The 17,618-nt window shown below is 43.3% G+C and overlaps 1 protein-coding gene across 3 annotated transcripts in view; it reads left to right on the plus strand.

Moving 5' to 3' along the window:
• Window positions 1–17,197, plus strand: part of IleRS (Isoleucyl-tRNA synthetase) — a 63,836-nt gene extending 46,639 nt beyond the window's left edge. Inside the window, exons 25-31 of one of the 3 annotated variants that reach the window (XM_075696800.1) lie at window positions 545–679; window positions 2,355–2,513; window positions 4,174–4,269; window positions 10,713–10,889; window positions 11,376–11,524; window positions 14,100–14,217; window positions 16,823–17,197. In XM_075696800.1, the coding sequence (XP_075552915.1) occupies window positions 545–679; window positions 2,355–2,513; window positions 4,174–4,269; window positions 10,713–10,889; window positions 11,376–11,524; window positions 14,100–14,217; window positions 16,823–16,960 (972 nt within the window). In that variant the 3' untranslated portion in view covers window positions 16,961–17,197. Of the gene's footprint in view, window positions 1–544; window positions 680–2,354; window positions 2,514–4,173; window positions 4,270–10,712; window positions 10,890–11,375; window positions 11,525–12,174; window positions 12,306–14,099; window positions 14,218–16,822 lie in introns of those variants that run through there. The other 2 variants (XM_075696802.1, XM_075696801.1) reach the window with 2 other exon arrangements.
• The last annotated feature ends 421 nt before the right edge of the window (window positions 17,198–17,618 follow it).

Below are 17,618 nucleotides of genomic sequence, written 5' to 3' on the forward strand. Positions count from 1 at the left end.
GACTGCAGAAAGGAGCTTCAACACGCAAGGAGGGGGAGAGGGTAGTGTTTCCTATGAGATAACGAAACTTTGAATAGCGGAAAGCCTTGCCTTAAGTTGTGGCTTCATGGCAGCGTTTACCACATTGCTGCTGAGCCATACCTCGGCATTACTGTTAAATTTTTTAAATTTTTGATGCGGGTTATACAAGCAAAAATATGGTGTGTTCAACAGCTACATGAATTTGGAGTTATTTCTCAAGGAATTGTAGTTTACTCGGTTTCTTCAGAGTCTGTTCTGAGCCTAATCAAAACACTCTTTACATACAGTGGGCGTGCAACATTCAAAGTGCACCTGACTTGACAAGAAATAAAGCTCAAACCTGTCGAACTCGTTACCAGTCTTGAGTTATTTAAGCGTCTGCATGCATACACGAATAATGAAGGAAGTCAAAGTTGCATGTGCTTGATTGAAGTTTATTACAGTGGAAAACTACAGCTTTATGTCCGCATAGAAGCCTGCCCACTCATTTTTGTTCTTGCTCATTCTTGTTGCTGTCTTGCAGGAGCTGAACATCAGGAAGTTGACTGTTACAGTGGAAAAAGAGAAATATGGCGTCCTGATGAAAGCAGAACCGGACATCAAGGCTCTTGGATTGCGCCTCAGGGGCGAGTCTAAGGCCGTGTCTCAAGAGATTCGGGTATGCTGCCTTCTGCACTGTTGCGTGGCGTCATTACATGATTTATTTTAAGGACATATATGTGCTGTATCGTCACCGACCGATCTTCCGGACCTCGCGGGGACAGGAAAATACGTAGCTCGAAAAGGTCGTTCAGCTAAAAAGATAAAATTTATTAGGTTTAGAGTGGCTAAAAAAAATTTCTAATTATGTCCTGCATCATACTACGCTTCAAGGTGATCAGATTTGCTTGGATTTGCGCTACATTGACGTCTCCATGGTCTTCGGATGCAGTTGTCAAGATTGCCACCGTGTTGGCAATGTTCGCCAACAGAGATCGCCATGGAGATAGCAGAAACGAGCCACAAAGATACGACCAAGTCTCAGAGGCACACTTGCTTCTGTGGACACACCACATGCAATATGGCGACCAAAGCTAAAAATATTTTGCGCTGAGTGATTATTACGATAGTGCTGACAGAAAAAAAGAAAGAAAGAAAGAAAGGCGTCTTCTGGAGCATTCTGTCAGCAAAGGAAGAGCAGGCATGTCCTCTGAGACTGGAAGATCATGTGTATGCCTCCCAATCTCTGAGGCTATAAAGCGGGCCACTGGAAGCCAAGCCCAGCAAAGCCAGTGGAATATCCAACATGGTGGCCTCCAAGATCAAGCGGTGTGGTTCAGAACGAGCAATTTAGTCCGGAAAATGTAACTTTAGGGCCTAATTTCACCCAAAAGATTGGTCGCCCAAATGCATTATCTCTATAGGAACCCTGACGGTGCTAACTTTAGGGCCTAATTTCGTCCAAAAAGTCGGTCGAACAAATGCATTATCTCAATGGGAACTCTGACAGTGCATTTATAAGTCGGGAATATCCATCAAGTCCAAATTTTCGGAGTCCAAAAAATCTGTCAGCAACTGTATATGGTATCTGCACAATTCTTATGCGCACCTTTTCTGAATAAAAGGTGCACTCAAATTTGCAGGCATGTTATGGTCATAACTAATTCTATCAAAATCAAAACAAAACCAATTCCTGTTTTTTAAAAAAAAAAGCTCAGTGCAAGGTAGCTAGCCATACGGCCATTGAACGAGTTGTCTAAAGTAGGCTACGCTTGGAGACATCAGAAGGTGGGGCAATGGTGCGCAGAATGCCCTCTCGCAGATGATGGTTGCATGAGCTTCCAGAAGTCATGCAGCCTTCTGCCAACTTGCCTTGTCTGGCCACACTGAGGCGGCACCCGCCGCTTATTCGCTCCATGTATCACCCGCCCGCGGAAGTTGGGCGTCACGCCACGGCGGCGTTTTCTGCTGTGCGAAATTTGTCGAGACAAACGCTCCATGTATCCCGGCCTTAAAGGCAATAGTTTACAAAACATGCTTCAGATATAGGGGGCAGATTGCGATCAAGTCAGGTTAAACACTTGACAACATCTAGACAGGTGTGAATGCACATAGTGATGTAACATTTCATTATTGCAGTACTCAACTGTACTTCCCCCAGCATCAACTTAAAATTGTGAACTGTAGTGATTGATGAGAGACTTCTCTCAGACAACTGTTATAAAACACTCATGGACTTTTCTGCAACTTTTGCTGCATTGTTTTCAGTATTTTATGCTGGGCGTGAAAGCATCAATGAGAAATTGTTGGCATGGGGCACACTTCAATGACTCACCTTGTCTTCTTTATGACAGGCTCTGAAGGATGCTACCATCCAGGCATATCTCAAGGGTGAAATGCCCACCGTCTGTGGGCACCGGCTAGAAGCTGGTGACATCCGTGTCCAGTACAGCTTCTCCGGAGCTCACGCTGAGGATCTGTCTAAGCAGTATGAAGCCCATGCTGAGGGTGATGTGAGTGCATCTTGTCTCGGCCTTTCCTATTTCCCCTTCTCCCTTTTGCACTCTTGCATGTTGATTAAGTTGTCAATTTTGTTATGTCAAGTCTGAATTTCTTTCATCACTCTTCTGCATTTGAAGCCCTGTACACAAATAACAAATGACATTGGAAAGTGCAAGAGTCTGCTCAGCAATGAATGCATGCTGCGTGCTTCAGAACAGCTCCATTGTGTCATTAAATCCAAATGAACAAGATCTCATTGGTTCAACCCTCACCAATTCAGAAAATCGGATAATTCGGACATATCTTTGGTCCCGGCACGCGTATGCATTATTTAATGGCATAAAATTCTTGTTAATTTGGACATACTTGGCCGTACACCAGTTTATTATGACAATCCTTGAAGCATGGCGAGTGTAGAATGCTAAAATGTGCAACGCAAAAGAGCAATAGCAGTGCTAGCGGCCAATTGAAATGAAGCAGCAGAGTCTACATCGCCATAGTCATCAGCGGAAGCTACATAGGGACAACAGAAATGCTGAACGCTTTGTATCTATTGTGCATTTGTGTGTTTATCGCGGCATCTGACAATGCGGTGGCCGCATGTGCTTTCAGAACTGCAGTCACCATCCGTGATCACATTGACAGCGATCACGGTTTTGTTCACAGCTGTTGCGGCAAGCAGTAGTTTTGTTTTGACTTGGTGCATGTCTGTTCAGAACTTCACGCTCACCATTCATGATCATGTCGATAACGTGCGTAGTTTCGGTACAGCGGTTGAGGTGAGCAGTAGTTCCAGTTAGACTCCGTGCAATGTGTGCACAATGTCAGAAACACAGTGGTGGTTGTTAATAACGAAGACCGATTCTACCGCTGCCCGCACACTGGCATCAAGCCTGTGACAATATCGTGATGGACGGACGATCTGTTGCTGACCAGCTTACGACCAGCTTACTGGTAGTGACACGTCTGTCTGCTCAAATGTAGGCACAGGGCTAGTGCCATGGCCAAACAGGCTACACTACAAAGGAAGTCGTAAGTCGCCCGCCGTTGCAAGCGCTAATCAGTCACGCAATGACGAGAATTGCTGCTTCTGCACTGACATTGTGAGAAATGGAAGCAAGGATTTCCAGTTTATTCAGTAAATAAAGCCAGATTGGCATAGCAAGCACTTATTTATTGTCTTCATACCTTCAATGATTCTATATTCAGTTAATTTGGCCATATTTCTTCTTTTTTTGTGGCATTAAATCCAAATGAACAAACTTGTACTGTATTGATTAGCCTGGAACCAGTGTTTCAACATTAGGTGAGGCTTACTTTATTCACCCTCTGCCAGTCACTTCGTCTTCATCTTTCTGCAATACATCTGTTTTGCTCAGATTTGAACTGCTCACAGTTTGCTAGTGTAGCATGTAACAAACTGTACATGGCAAGTAAAGGAGTTGTGGTTGAGCAAGCATGTATACTTCATAGGAGGTCACACTGATCATAGTTAAAAGTTTTTGCAAGTGTGTGCGAGCTGCATATTACCATGGGCAGTATTTTCTTCAAGTTACACTTTGCATATTGCATAACTACAAGTAAGGAACTGTTATTTGAAGCCAATACTTTAACCAATTAGAGCAGCCTGATATTAAATAAGAAGCTGTTGGGTTTCTATTTTCTTTCTAGGTTCTCATTTTGTTGGACATCTCACCAGATCAGTCGATGATGGATGAGGGCTTTGCCAGGGAGGTCATAAATCGGGTCCAGAAGCTGCGGAAAAAGGTCAGCTGCTTCCTGTCTTTTTGCAGCACAGCATTTGATGTCTCATATGTTGCCATAAAGTGTTCTCATGTGCTAATGCTTGTAGTAAAACTCTAGAATAAGGCCACAACTTGTAAATGCTTCACTTCTGAGGCAGTAAGCACTTCTTTTACTTTTTGCTGCACCATTAGTGCGGAAAATGACAGCAATGCAAAAAGGGAAAAAAAAACAGGATGTGCGCTGTCTAGCAACTGAAGTTTACTAAGAAAAACGCAAAGAAAAGAAAGACACCATCCGCGTAAGCATGTCATTAGGTCATGCAGAATGAATCGCCAGGCATTTGTGTCTCACTATCTAACGAAAAGATAGACAGCTTCAAAACACAATCATCATTCATCTTTTGTATGTGAAAGCCTTCTGCAAGTTCTAAAGAATTTCTTGTCTTTGTGCCCGACAATGATCTTAGTTCTATCGAAAAAAGGCTTACAACCGCCTGCTTTACAGAGTGCAGAAACAGGAGGAGTCATTTCCTTTTAAGTATTTTTGTGCTGACGCAGGTGCTCATTCAGCAATTGCCAGTCTGCCCACTGTAGGCTTTACCACAAGACAGTGGAATTTTGAACACGACACCAATGGCACAAGGTTCCTATGCTTTATAGAGCAACCAGCAGTAGTTAACCTTTGTACTTTCCTCTCAAGAGAAACTGACATAATTGGCCAAAATAATAAGCGCAGTAAAGCTGCAGTCATGCCATATGTCCATGGACTATCTCATGGCTTTGGAAATATAGTGCCTAAAGTTTTAATGTAAATGTGGTTTTTTCTGCCATGTTAAATGTTAAAAATGCTTGCACAGCGATGGAGAGGGAGGTGCCTACATAATTTACTCGTGTAATGAATGCACTTTTTTCTTTTTAAAAAAATTGATGCAAGTTCAGGGTTACGATCATTTCACGGAGTAACTTCCCAAGAAAAAAAAAAACTCTTTTTTCCTCTCGTGTTTGCTGCGGGATGACAACAGTTCTGCAAACAGGCAGCTGTCGCTGTAACAGTGCAGGACATCAAAACAAAAATAGTGGCTGGTGGAGCAAGCCGAACGTGCCAAACGCAATTTTTTTTTTCTTCTTGTGAGTACATTACGTGCATTGGAAACAGTTTCTTCCATATCAGTATTAAACAATATCGTTAATATCGGTAAATTTGCAGCAATAACGTAGCCATGTCCACTTTGAGGGGACGGAAACAGATATGGGCGCACTTAGCTGCCGGTGACATAGAAACACATGGTGGGCATGCTGCAAAAACTACGGCATTTGTCTTCACTACATTCCTAATGCAGCACATTTCTGCTAAGGGTGGGTGAATGTCTTAGCTGTGTTACAAGCATCTGCGTATGAATAGGGCACACTTTTAACGTATCAATGTAAACGTGGTGCTACTGTCATTGCTGCTTGCGATTTGTTGCATGCCTACGAGTGCAGACAAAAGGAATCGAACAGTGCCTTCTTTCTTTTTTTTTTTAAGTTGTTGTTCACCACAACCATTATGAAGCCTTTAAATAATAAAGCCAAGGCAAGTTTGGCTGTAGATTTTTTTTTTTTCTTATAAGTGCGGAAAGTGATGAAAGGAGTGAAATGGGGCATCTGCTTAAGAATCTGTTTGGTGCATGCAGACTGCTTGGTGAGTCTTGAAGAATCGTTCGCGTAGCATTCGACAGCATTTGACCAATGGTTAGCACGATCATCATCATCTAGACTTGGCATACGACGATCAAGGCAGAAAGCTGGGCTAGTTGGTGTGTCATCATTATTCAAAAGACTAGCGCAAAATAGCAGGGACAAAGACAGAGAAGGCAGAGAAAGACAGAGAACGCTGGTAGATTCATTAGCGGGGGGCGGCCATTTGGCCAAGCACTGTAAGCGACGCGGGTACATGCCGGCGTTACAGCTTGGTAGGGGAGGCACAAGGTGGGGGCGCGAGATTTGTGAGGCATATCACATTGACAGGGAGGGTGATAGCTGTGTCAGCACGGCTTCACTTGCCTTGTCCAAAAAAGAAAAAATGTACTTACAGAACAGTCTGCCACATTTTGATTAGAATGTGATTGTACTGTTTTAACACTGTGTGCACATGCACCAACGAAATGTATATATGTACCTTCGCTCGCAGTAAAAACCAGTTGATGTTTAGCGCTCATCCTGTCGTCTTCTCTGTCTTTGTCCCTGCTATTTTGCGCTAGTCTTTTGAATAATGTTGGCATACGACATGTCGCTGCTGCAGTAAGTTGGGATGCGATCGTTATGCGGGAAAGAAAAAAAATTGAATTTTGCCGACAAAACTTAGGGGTGGAATCATTACACGAGTGCAATCATTATGCAAGTAAATATGGTAGGTTAGCTACCACTGGTTGCTCTGTAAAGCATAGAAACCCCTTTGTCTCTTGCGCCGTTGACATTGTGTTCAAAACTCCACTGTTTTGTGGAAAAGCCTACATTGAGTGGATTGGCAACTGTGTGAATGAGTGCCTGCGCCAGCACAAAGATGCTTTGAAGTGAACGCCTGCTTCAGGCACATACGCAGGATTTTTGTTTTTTGTTTTTTTCGCGGGGGGGGGGGGAGGCAAGCCAAGGTTACTTTTCTATGTGAATGACGGGGGGGGGGGGGATACTTTTACTTGTACAAATGTGAGTAATGTCCATCATTCGCCGCAAAGACGCGTAAATCCACAAAAGAGAATTGAAATAACGTGTATCTCACAGGTACGCCTGTGAGACACACCTCTCCTTTACTTGGCAAACAAAGAACTACGTCACATGGACTCGCGCATGAAAGATGTGCAGGAAGAACCTTGCCAAGAACAAGTTCACAAGCGAAAGTGCATAATAGAAATTTCTACTAGCATTCTTTTAATTAGCTGTGAAAGAATTATAGAGAAATGTATATTTGCGGAACAATCGCAGTTCTTTTGGATTTCTCATTTACTGCTCTATCAAGTGCCAAAACAGACACTTGTTGGTATTTGGGAAGTTGCGTAACGATGCGTGGTCACCAGTCCTGTACAATCGCGTGGAGCGCAGGACGCTGTTGTTCTAGACGTACTGCGCCCACCGTGGAAGGTTAGAAAAACACCCCCATTAGCACAGCAGAGAAGTAGCTACATCAGGCGGCTCTATTGATAACTGTAGAAGTGTCATTCAAGACACACAGAATTATTGTCCACTTCAGGCGGCGTTTTCTCTATTTCCTTTTTAAATAAAAAGATGTTGATCCATAAATATCTTCCCAAACAATTTTCGCTTTTCCTCCCTGTTTGGCTGTTGCCTTGGCTCTCTTCCTTAGTAGATCGCTTAATTTTTCATTTCCTTGTGCCTTTTGTTTCCAGTTGCCAATTTTGCACGAAGAGTGCTGCACAATTTGGGAAATGACAAATGAGGTAACGGGTAACAGTCATATTGCTTATGGGTTTAACGGTTATTGCAGGGTCTGATAATGGACGCTGTTTCGCATTATTTTATTTTCCACCTTATCTAACCCATATCGCGGGTATGTATATGGTACCGAGGACCTGCCAGCGTCGCCGCGAGTCATCACTCAAGGAAATAAAGAAGCAAAAGGAAAAGTTAAATGCAACTGGCGTTTTCTCCGGCCGCAACTCATTCCGCGAGCATACAGACCAGCTGACTATGAACCGAATCCCTTTCCTGGCCCCTAGATCAATCTAAAAAGAGAAGGTTAAACTAACGAGGCAACAGCGATGTGCGTGATCATTGAATAGATGGTGACATAAAAATTTCGTTGGGCAGTATAAATAAAATAAAATATTATAATTAAAACAAACTGTGCCTTGCCTGCTGCAATAGATGGTGACAACTGAACTCATCTTCAGTTAATCGCGTGGGCACCGAAATGATGAGAAAACTGGCCTCCACAACCCAGTAGATGCCTATAACCACCGCCATTCGAAAGGAGTGAAAAAATTGACAACCATTCCGCTCTTTGAAAATGGAATAGCAGCGAAAGCCGACAACAGTAAAAGCTCTTAAACAAAAAGCGAAGTGTTTCACCTCCGCTGTCGGCCTGAAGATAGTGCAATATTGGGCCGACCCGTGGTGGAGGTCAAGCAGGCGTTAAGCACTCCCCATACGTGGGCCGCTCCCGAAGATAGTACCACACCGGGCTCACCCTCGGCGGAGGTGAAGCAGACGTTAAGTGCTCCCCATACGTGGGTCCATTCCGAAGGTAGTGCAATGCCAGGCCGACCCGCGGTGGAGGTGAAGCAGGCGTTAAGTGTTCCCCTTCCGTGGACCGGTCCCAAAGATAGTGTATTACCGGGCTCACCTGCAGCGGAGGTGAAGCAGGCGTTAAGCGCTCCCCATACGTGGGCCCATCGCGAAGATTCCGAAGGGCACGTTATAGGTTCCAGAGTCCACAGGGGTATGTGCCATTGATCTTGGACCCTTTTTGCACTAATCACCTGGATCGACCCACATGATGATTTTTTTCTGTTAACGGACGCCGAAAAAGCTACGGAAGTTAGGTTATAGTGCTTTTGCTGTAAAAGGCAGCAAAATGTTGACCGCCGAGTAGATTGATTTGTCGGCGCTTTAGGAATGTGTGCGAGGAGTGGTGGCCTGGGCGGGGAGTATGTCGCTTAATTTCGGGGGGGGAGCCCAGGCCTCCCCGCCGCCCCCCCCTGGGTACGTGCCTGGCCTACCTCCCATCTATCTGCAGACTGCAAAGCATGTAGTTGTAGGCCTTTCTTCGATAGAACTAAAATCATCAAGCACAAAGACATTTTTTCTCATGAACTTGACGCCTTTCATATACAAAAGGGGCACATTGATTGTGTTTCGGAGCCATCTATCTCTTTCTTAGATTGTGAGACGCTAATTCTTGGTGATTGATTACATGTGACCTCATAACATGCACTCACAGATGGTGTCTTCCTTTTCTTTTTTGCGTTTTTCTTAATTAAGTTCAGTTAGACAGCACTCATCGTGTTTTGTTCCCTTTTTGTTTTGCCGTCATTTCCCTCGCTGATCCAAAGAATGCATCGATTCCAACAGCCCAGTTTTCCACCTGTTTGCTGCATTAGTATGAGCATGTAACTGAAGAACCACTGAGAAGAAAAATGTATTAAATGTGAACTCTGCTTTAGATAATCTTGTTTTTGATACATGGCACTGTCTTGTGGTGACAACGTAACACGGTGTGATGGATGTGCAAGAAGCATAGCATTCTTAGTTAAAAGTATCACTGTGCCCCTATGATGGGTCATGTGCAGTCTGGATACTGGTGCTAGATACTGGGCTGCCTTGTAGTGTATGTGTAGTGTAGTGTATCTGTGTCAATGAGTTGGTTGAAAATGTCTTGTGGTGACTCTGCAAGAACCTGTGGTGCCTTCTGTCGTAGAGGTTGCACAGCAGGAAATCAGGCAAGCGTTTTCTTTGCCCAAATCACTACCAGACCAGCGATCTATAAACCACGCTTCAGCCGTCCATCATCCAACCCCAGCGCCACACAGCTCGTCATCCCTGCCTCGTCCTTAGAACAAGTTGTTAACCCTCTGTGCGCCCGTGAAAATGCCGCCCTACTACCCAGCACCTCCACCAGTATCGCGACATCAAAGAAAAACAGGACGCAGGACCAGGATGCTAGAAACAAAAACCAGCTCTGTATTCAGAGACCACAAGAGCAAATGTGCCAACTTCATCTTCTTTCAAAGGGAGCATGGTTGCTGCTCGTGTCCCTCAATTCGTTTTCTTCTGTTCTCTTGCTAGCCTTTAGCTATGACAATATTTTGATGAGGCCCTGAGAGAGCTAGCTCATCATCTCCAAACTTATTGCAACGGTCTTAGGGCACCGACATTGCCACCACTTGTGACCATTCTTTGCACTTTTGTCTATTGAGTGTCATCCAGTGTTATGGTGTTCTTTTTTTCTTGTGCAAGGTTTGTTCATATTTTTCTTTTTTATGTTAAAAACATTAGCAAGCTCTTTCCGGAATGACAGTGCTACTTAATGAGACTTTTAAGTGATGCGAGCAGCAAGTTCCAGAATCGCGATCACAACTGCCATGACTGACCTAGAATGCCTTCTCATGCATTGTAAATGGGCTGATTGTAACACATGTCTGTAAATTTGCTTTGTAAGGCAGTGCTGTTGCCATCACTGCCCCGAGGTTGTTTTTCCCAGGCAGTTACAACTTTGCCCAACAAAGAGTTTCTTCAGTTCACCATTACTTGTCTGCAGTTGTCATTTCCAAGTAAAAATATGAGGGATGAGTTTCACTAAACTACTAAACTAAATTATTAACTGGAGCAAAGTGTTGATCATCACTCCATACAGAAAGTAAATAGATGATGCTGTCACACCTAGTTTGACGTAGGATAAGGACACAGCAATGTTGCATGTGCTTGTGCTGATGTCCATTTTCATTCTATTCATGCTGTGGTGACTATCAGGCCCACCTGGTACCAACTGATGAAGTGGCTGTGTACTTGGAAGTATCACCTGTGCATCACCCCATTGCCACAGTGATCACCTCTCACCATTCTCTAATAGAGGGTACACTAAAGGTTCCCCTCAAGATGGGCAGCACATCTGCCGGTGAAGAAGTCATCATTGAGGAAGACCATGAGGTTGGTGGCACTTTACTGCTTGTATGAAGTCCAGGTCTGGCTATCTCTGCCAAGGAGAAATATTTTGTTGAAATCTCACTATGGTCCGTAAATGTAGCCTTGTGGCAGCGATGAATTATACATTCAGCTTGTTTTTAGGTGAACGTGCAAAATTCAGATTTTGGTGGTATGTTCATGGCTGTGCTAAATGTGCTTGCAGTGGTGCAAAAGCTACGATGCTGTTAAACTTTCTGCTAAAAATACTACTAGTGACTCTTGTTCGTTGTGATTGTTAGAAATGCTTACAGAATTGTTTTTAGGAAAAACATCTTAAATGAGGTGTCATGATACACAGTTGCTGCAAGTTTGATCCACAGTTGTGGTTATCAGTGGCATTTTTATTTGACCACGAGGCCTTTAGAGAGCTATGCAGGTGCTCAGCTGTCATGCAAACCAAGCAGTAATGATTGCACTGTCCCCATCCCTTATTTTGTCCTGTTCGTCTAGCTCAAGGGCTCCCAAATGAAGATAGTGATCACTAAGCCAAGTGGCAGCACATCACCTGCGAGCAAAGATGCCCTGCCTAGAGCCACAGGCAAGCAAGTTGATGCACATGTCAACAAAGCATCAGGTTCGAGGGAAACTCCCTACTGCAGGTAAGCACTTTTCTTGTGTTCCTGCTATACCATATAAAGCCAACATGTATTAAACGGTTAACGATTCAGTGTTAATCAAAACAAACTAAGGTAAATTTCCTGTAGACTGCATTTGTTACATATATGTTGTAGTTTGCATCGGAGCAATTGTTGTTAAGTGGTATGGCTGATAATGATGTGCCATATTTACCCGATTATTACGTGCCTCCAAATATGCATGCCTCCAAATCTACCATGCACTCGAATTCTCACTATTCAAACTAAGGAAATAACGTGCATGAAAATCTAGCATGCACCCCAGCTTCATAAAATAATGATAATGTTCACCTTCCTTTTATGATCAGAAACTGGAAAGGTTTGAGTGAACTTTCATAATGAAAGCGGCGGTTTGTCTTCGTCAACCTACAGAGAAATGTGTTCTGTCACCATCGTATGACTGACAGGGGGGATGATGTCAGCCCTGACAATAGTTTAAAACGTGGTAAATGCAGTCTTGATTTTGTATGCTAGCTCTGCTTTCATGCATGCTTGCTGAGTCATTGCATGCAGAAAGGGCTGAGCTGCATGAGGCACATGTTGGAGGAACTCTCATGCAATTTTCAAAGTAAAAATGCCCTTTTGCTAATACTACCATATTTACTCTTATCTAGGCTGGCCCCGATTCTAAGCTGACCCCTGAAAGTCCGAAGCCAGAGAAAAAAAAAACTTTCCTCAAATGTAGGCTGAACGAGAAAAGCGAGGACAGCATCGACAATATGAAAACAGCATTTATTGAATAATGAACTTGCCGAGCTCATTCTACGTTATCATCGCTGCTTGCTTTGTCACTGTCTACTTTATTGCTGTCATATTCAAATAGTGCACTGTCTTCCAACAGTAAATGCCATCCTCATTGTGGTGCACACAGAAATCATCTCCCATTGCCCCTTCCAATGACGGACGTTTTTCTGATTGATGCCGAAGTCCCACCCAGCTTGAATGTGTGAAATTTAACGATGCCTCTGCAGCTAGCACTACTTTTCCCTTTGAAAGTGGCACTATAGTGGCATCGCCTGTTTGGTGCCATTATGATAATGCCACACCGCACACCAATACCATAGAATAAAGAACCAGCTCCGAGGCTCCAATACGACACAGGTCAAAATGGCGACGTCGCTCGTGTACTTCAGTTGTGTACTGGCGCGGCTAGTAGCAGCTACGATACCGACTTTTCTAGATGGCTCTAGCTACGCACCATGTTCATCAATTTCAATTAAAAACTGAAGCGACCCTAGAGTTTGGTATATGATTATTAGAAAAAAAACTATCGGCCTAGATTCGAATATAAATACGGTATGTCAGTTGAGCTCAGTGACAAAAGGGCAAAGCGTTCATGATATGTGATACTAGGGCAGATCAGAAAGTCTTTGTCCTTATTTTTTATTAGCCAAAATGAGATACTTACAGGTAACTACAAATATACGTACTATTCTGTGTACCTTACACTATTTTTCCACATGGTCCCTACACCGGTTCAGACATTTGTCCCATAGCAGCACTAAATTTGATATGCCCCTGTCGTCAGTCCGCGACGCATGCAGCCTCCCCGAGCGCTCACTGTCATGCAAGTCTTCACGGCCTTTTGCGAACTCGCAACACCACCACCTCACACTGTTGAAAGCAAGACACCTTTCCCCATACGTGGGCTGCAAGCTAGCTCTTTTTAAAGGTTTCTCTCACCAAACAATAACACAACATTCCTTGCTGTTAGTTCAACAAAGTACTCGAAACATATCACTTTAATGCCCTAACAGCTGCCTTACCTTTTCTCATTTGACTAAGGGTCATATGAAATTTGGATGTTATATGTATAGGGGATACTCTTATCATGGATCCATTTAGGACTGAGCTAAACAAATGCTCCTAAAAGAGCTAGTAGACTTACAATAAAGCCTTACTCTTTCAAAAATATTTCTTTGCTACTAATGGAAAGATGTAGTATTAGTATAAGGCCATCTGTGAACTGCATGGATGTAGAAAACTGATGCATAACTCTGAAAAAACTGATGCCATTCGCATTTGTTACTCCGCACTGCCAAATTCAGACGCCTAGAATGTTTATAAACTGGAAACTAGATGTTAATAACAGTTGTGCTGAAGACTCTTCAGAAAAATTCCTCCACAGCTAGGCCACATATATAGCTCTGACCACATTTATCAATTCAATGATTGCTCTGAGGGGACACGTTTCTTCCCCCATGACAGCATGCCTGGATCTCTAAAAGCAAATTTGTCTGGTATTATTGTTTAGCACATTAAACGCATTTAAAAGAAATCGGCATCAATTTTAACCTTAAAACCAGAGTAATACTGTAAATGATTCAAGCATAACAGATTGCACTTTAGAAGATTTCTGTTAGATTTTGAAACAAACTTAGCCTTCTGTCTGTTTTCGGTGACACCTATCAGTGGCCGATAATGCTGTAAAATTTGTGGATGACAGTATGAAATAGTTCCTGTGTAATGAGCTTTGAAGGATTATTAGTGTCTGGCACATATAAAATTTGCAAGGAAGCACGCTCTGATAATGTTCCAGATACGTGAATGTTGAGCTGTGTGGTGCTGCCAGCCAGACCAATGGACTCAAGGCAACAGTGTTGTTGGAAAATCCCATTGGCCATAATTTGGTTGATGTGCCTAGACTTGAACAGCTGGTAAGCACAATTAACACTTGCTTGAATTGCAGCCTGCTACTACTAACCTTTATACCCCCCGTGGTTGTTCAGTGGCTATAGTGTTGGGCTGCTGAGCACGAGGTCGTGGGATCGAATCCCGGCCACGGCGGCCGCATTTCGATGGGGGCAAAATGCAGAAACACTGTGTGCTTAGATTTAGATGCACGTTAAAGAACCCCAGGTGGTCGAAATTTCCGGAGTCCTCCACTACGGCGTGCCTCATAATCAGCAAGTAGTTTTGCCACGTAAAACCCCATAATTTTTTTTTACTAACCTTGATATAAAGAATTGTCAGATATAATGAAGAAAATATAATTATTTTCTGGGTGACAGAGCATAACAAATATTGCATGTAGCAAAGGTAGTACTTTCATGTCCTGTGTGAGTTCGTTTTAATGATTGATTGTATGCATATTTTTCATTCTCTCACTTAACTACAGTTCCTTTATGACAGATTTGCAATTCTTACAGCAAGAGAGATAAGCCCATCATTTTAACAAAGGTCTAAAGGGAGGAACGGTGATGGCTTGCTCGCAGCGTTGAGTTCCCACAGAAAATGCATCTGCTCTCACCCTACGTTCATGCTTAATTAATCAGTGGCCACATGCACAACTGCATGAGTGATTGCTCAACAGCACAAGCAAAATGCACAAAAGGAAGAAAGAAAGCAAGAGCACTAAGTTTCAATAAAATTGATTGCAGAAGTAAGGCATGCTTGTACGGTAAGTTAATCATGATTTTCATGAGAGACAACTATTACAAGACAGACAAGCGTGAGTGCATGGCTTTCTAATCCTGTCATGTTCAAGAGTACTACTAACCACTCTATCCAGGACCCAATCTAAGAAGCTATAATTCTTTCTGCTCCAGTGAAAATTGACACTGGTTGTTACACCTAGCTATCTCTGCATCCTCAGCTTCTGAGAACACCAACTTAGAACTGTGCTACTAGTAAATTTTGATGCACAGCCAGAGTAGGACACTCAACACCCAAGTGACCACCACTGATGCCCTTCTGCACGTTGGTTATGCCCTCTGTCCAGTGCTCTGTTCTCTCTTGCGAGTGCTGTATTTAGTTGCATAATAAAACACCCCCCCCCCTTACTTTTCCAATCGGAAAGTATGTTTTGTTCTTTTCTGCACATAACGATTGCACTCCGAACTTGCTTCCCTGAAGTAGGAGACACACGGTACGATTTGGCATCTGATACCACGTCTATCGCACTGAAACAGCAGCTGGATACGAGGCCTTTTACTGTGTCATAGTACCAGATCAGAGGCCTGCCGTGCGACAAAAGTAGAAGGCATGCAGTATGATTCAGTGTCCAACGTGCTGGAATGGCAGCCGGATCCGAGGAGTGCACGCCAGGCGTCCAATTTGGCACTATGACACGGCTAAACACTTCACATCTGGCTGTCATTCCGGCGCGTCCAGCGCCGTATCAGATGCCAAATCATACCATGTCTCTCATTTATTAGAGATGGCTGTGGAAAAATAAAACACTCAAAATTTTACCCAGCATAAGGAACCCTCTAATGCATGTGTAAATTTTTCGGGAAGTGCCTTCAGTATGCAAGTAAATACAGTACCTTTTTTCCTTAAGAGACAGGAATAAAGTGCTCAACTCCTTTACCATAATTGATAACATTAAAGAGGGAAAGAACCACAACTTCAGACGAGACGTAAGATGAAGGAGTGGACAGGACGAGCAGTAATGAGTGTTTCATTGTAATAAACCCCATTTGCTAGTTACTGCTCATCCTGTCCACTCCTTTGTTGTAAGTCCCACCTGTAGTTGTAGTTCTTTTCCTCTTTAAACATGTTGGACCAGCTGGCCCGAAGTTGGCCAGTTCGGCCCAAAGTCGGACCAACTGGCCCTCTAGCAGCCATTGTCATCCTCCTCGGCTACCTTTTATGTATGGCGCGCTTCGGCGCATGTGTCTCGTGCCTTGTGATGCGAGATGACAAGAAGAAAAAAAGGAGCTTCTTCGGCTCCTGCCATCGGTCCGAATGGTCCTCAGGCTTTTCGCTCGCTGACTTGCACATTGTTGTAGCGGACCTAACCTTGGTCTCTCTACTTGTGTTCCTTCAGTGTTTTATCCATGGTGCTTAAATAACCTGTCAATTACCAACAATCCTGCTTTGTCTTTTTGAAAGTCAAATAAGAGCCTCTTTTGCTTGTCACAAGTAAAACTGCTTAACAGGTACAGCCAGACACAAAATGTTGTGGACCACGGGATCTGAGAAAAGACTGAATATCTCCACAGTTGCACGATGCAGCCTTATATTTGCACTTTCAGCCTCTTCTACTAATATATGCAAACAGCATTTTGAGGCTGCTCGGAAATTCAACATTTTCTGCGATTCCATAGTTCGTAAACATTTGTAGTTGACTGTGCATTCAAAGGGGTACCCAACGGAAGGTTAGTGCCACTGGGCACCTAGGTTTACTGGGGACCTTTTTCACAGGGGACCTCCCTTGCATGGCACCATTTGTTGTACTGTATTGTAGTGTACTGTACTGCACTGTGCACTTTAAATATACGGTGCTTAATTCTAGCATTTTGTTGTTTTTACTTTCAGGTTTCAGTAGTTTTCAACACTTCAGGAAAGGCGTTGGAAATCTACAGATCTCGAGACAAATCTGGAAAGCTGACGCATATAACCCCAGATGATGTGAAGGCACTGCATGGACAGACACTGTATGCCTATCTTCGCTGAGACTGTTTTGCTTTCTAATTTATCATGCACATGGTAGTCGTAGTAACTTATTCCTGATTTTCTCTGGTGCTTGGACTGTATAAAATTGTTATGACGAAACAAAAGTGGTGTCAAGCTGCTCTGTAACAGCCTCCTCCCACTCGAACCACTTTCTTTTGTTATTATTATTTCACGCATCCCATTTCTTTTGATGTGAAACATCAGAATTCATTCTAGTAAATGTTGTCTTCCTCTTTACTTAGTGTGGTTTCCTTATGATAGACAAGGATAACCGGTTTCTTGGTGTCATACACAAAGAAACCGGTTAAAGGTTAAAGAAGACTGAAGTGTACATGCTGGTGCTTGTCCTTTGCACATGGTTCTGTCATGCGAGCCATGTCTAGATTCTCCATGTCATAGGGCAAGCAAACTACTTGTTCCCACTGTTTTTAAAAACTGTTATGCTGCCATCAGTTTGTCCAACTGCCTTGCTGAAAAGCTAGGCTTAAATTATAAAAAGAATCCAAGAGGACACCTTTTTGACCTTGACCTCAGAATGTCTTAACGTGTTATTTTCAATAGCTCTGCAAACGAGTTTCTGATTAATTAATTTCTGTACTAACAATTTATAACTTAAATAATATTCCATTGTGTTTGGTGCAAATGTACTCTCCATGGT

Source organism: Dermacentor variabilis, chromosome 6, assembly GCF_050947875.1.
Source record: "Dermacentor variabilis isolate Ectoservices chromosome 6, ASM5094787v1, whole genome shotgun sequence".
Taxonomy (NCBI): Eukaryota; Metazoa; Arthropoda; class Arachnida; order Ixodida; family Ixodidae; genus Dermacentor; species Dermacentor variabilis.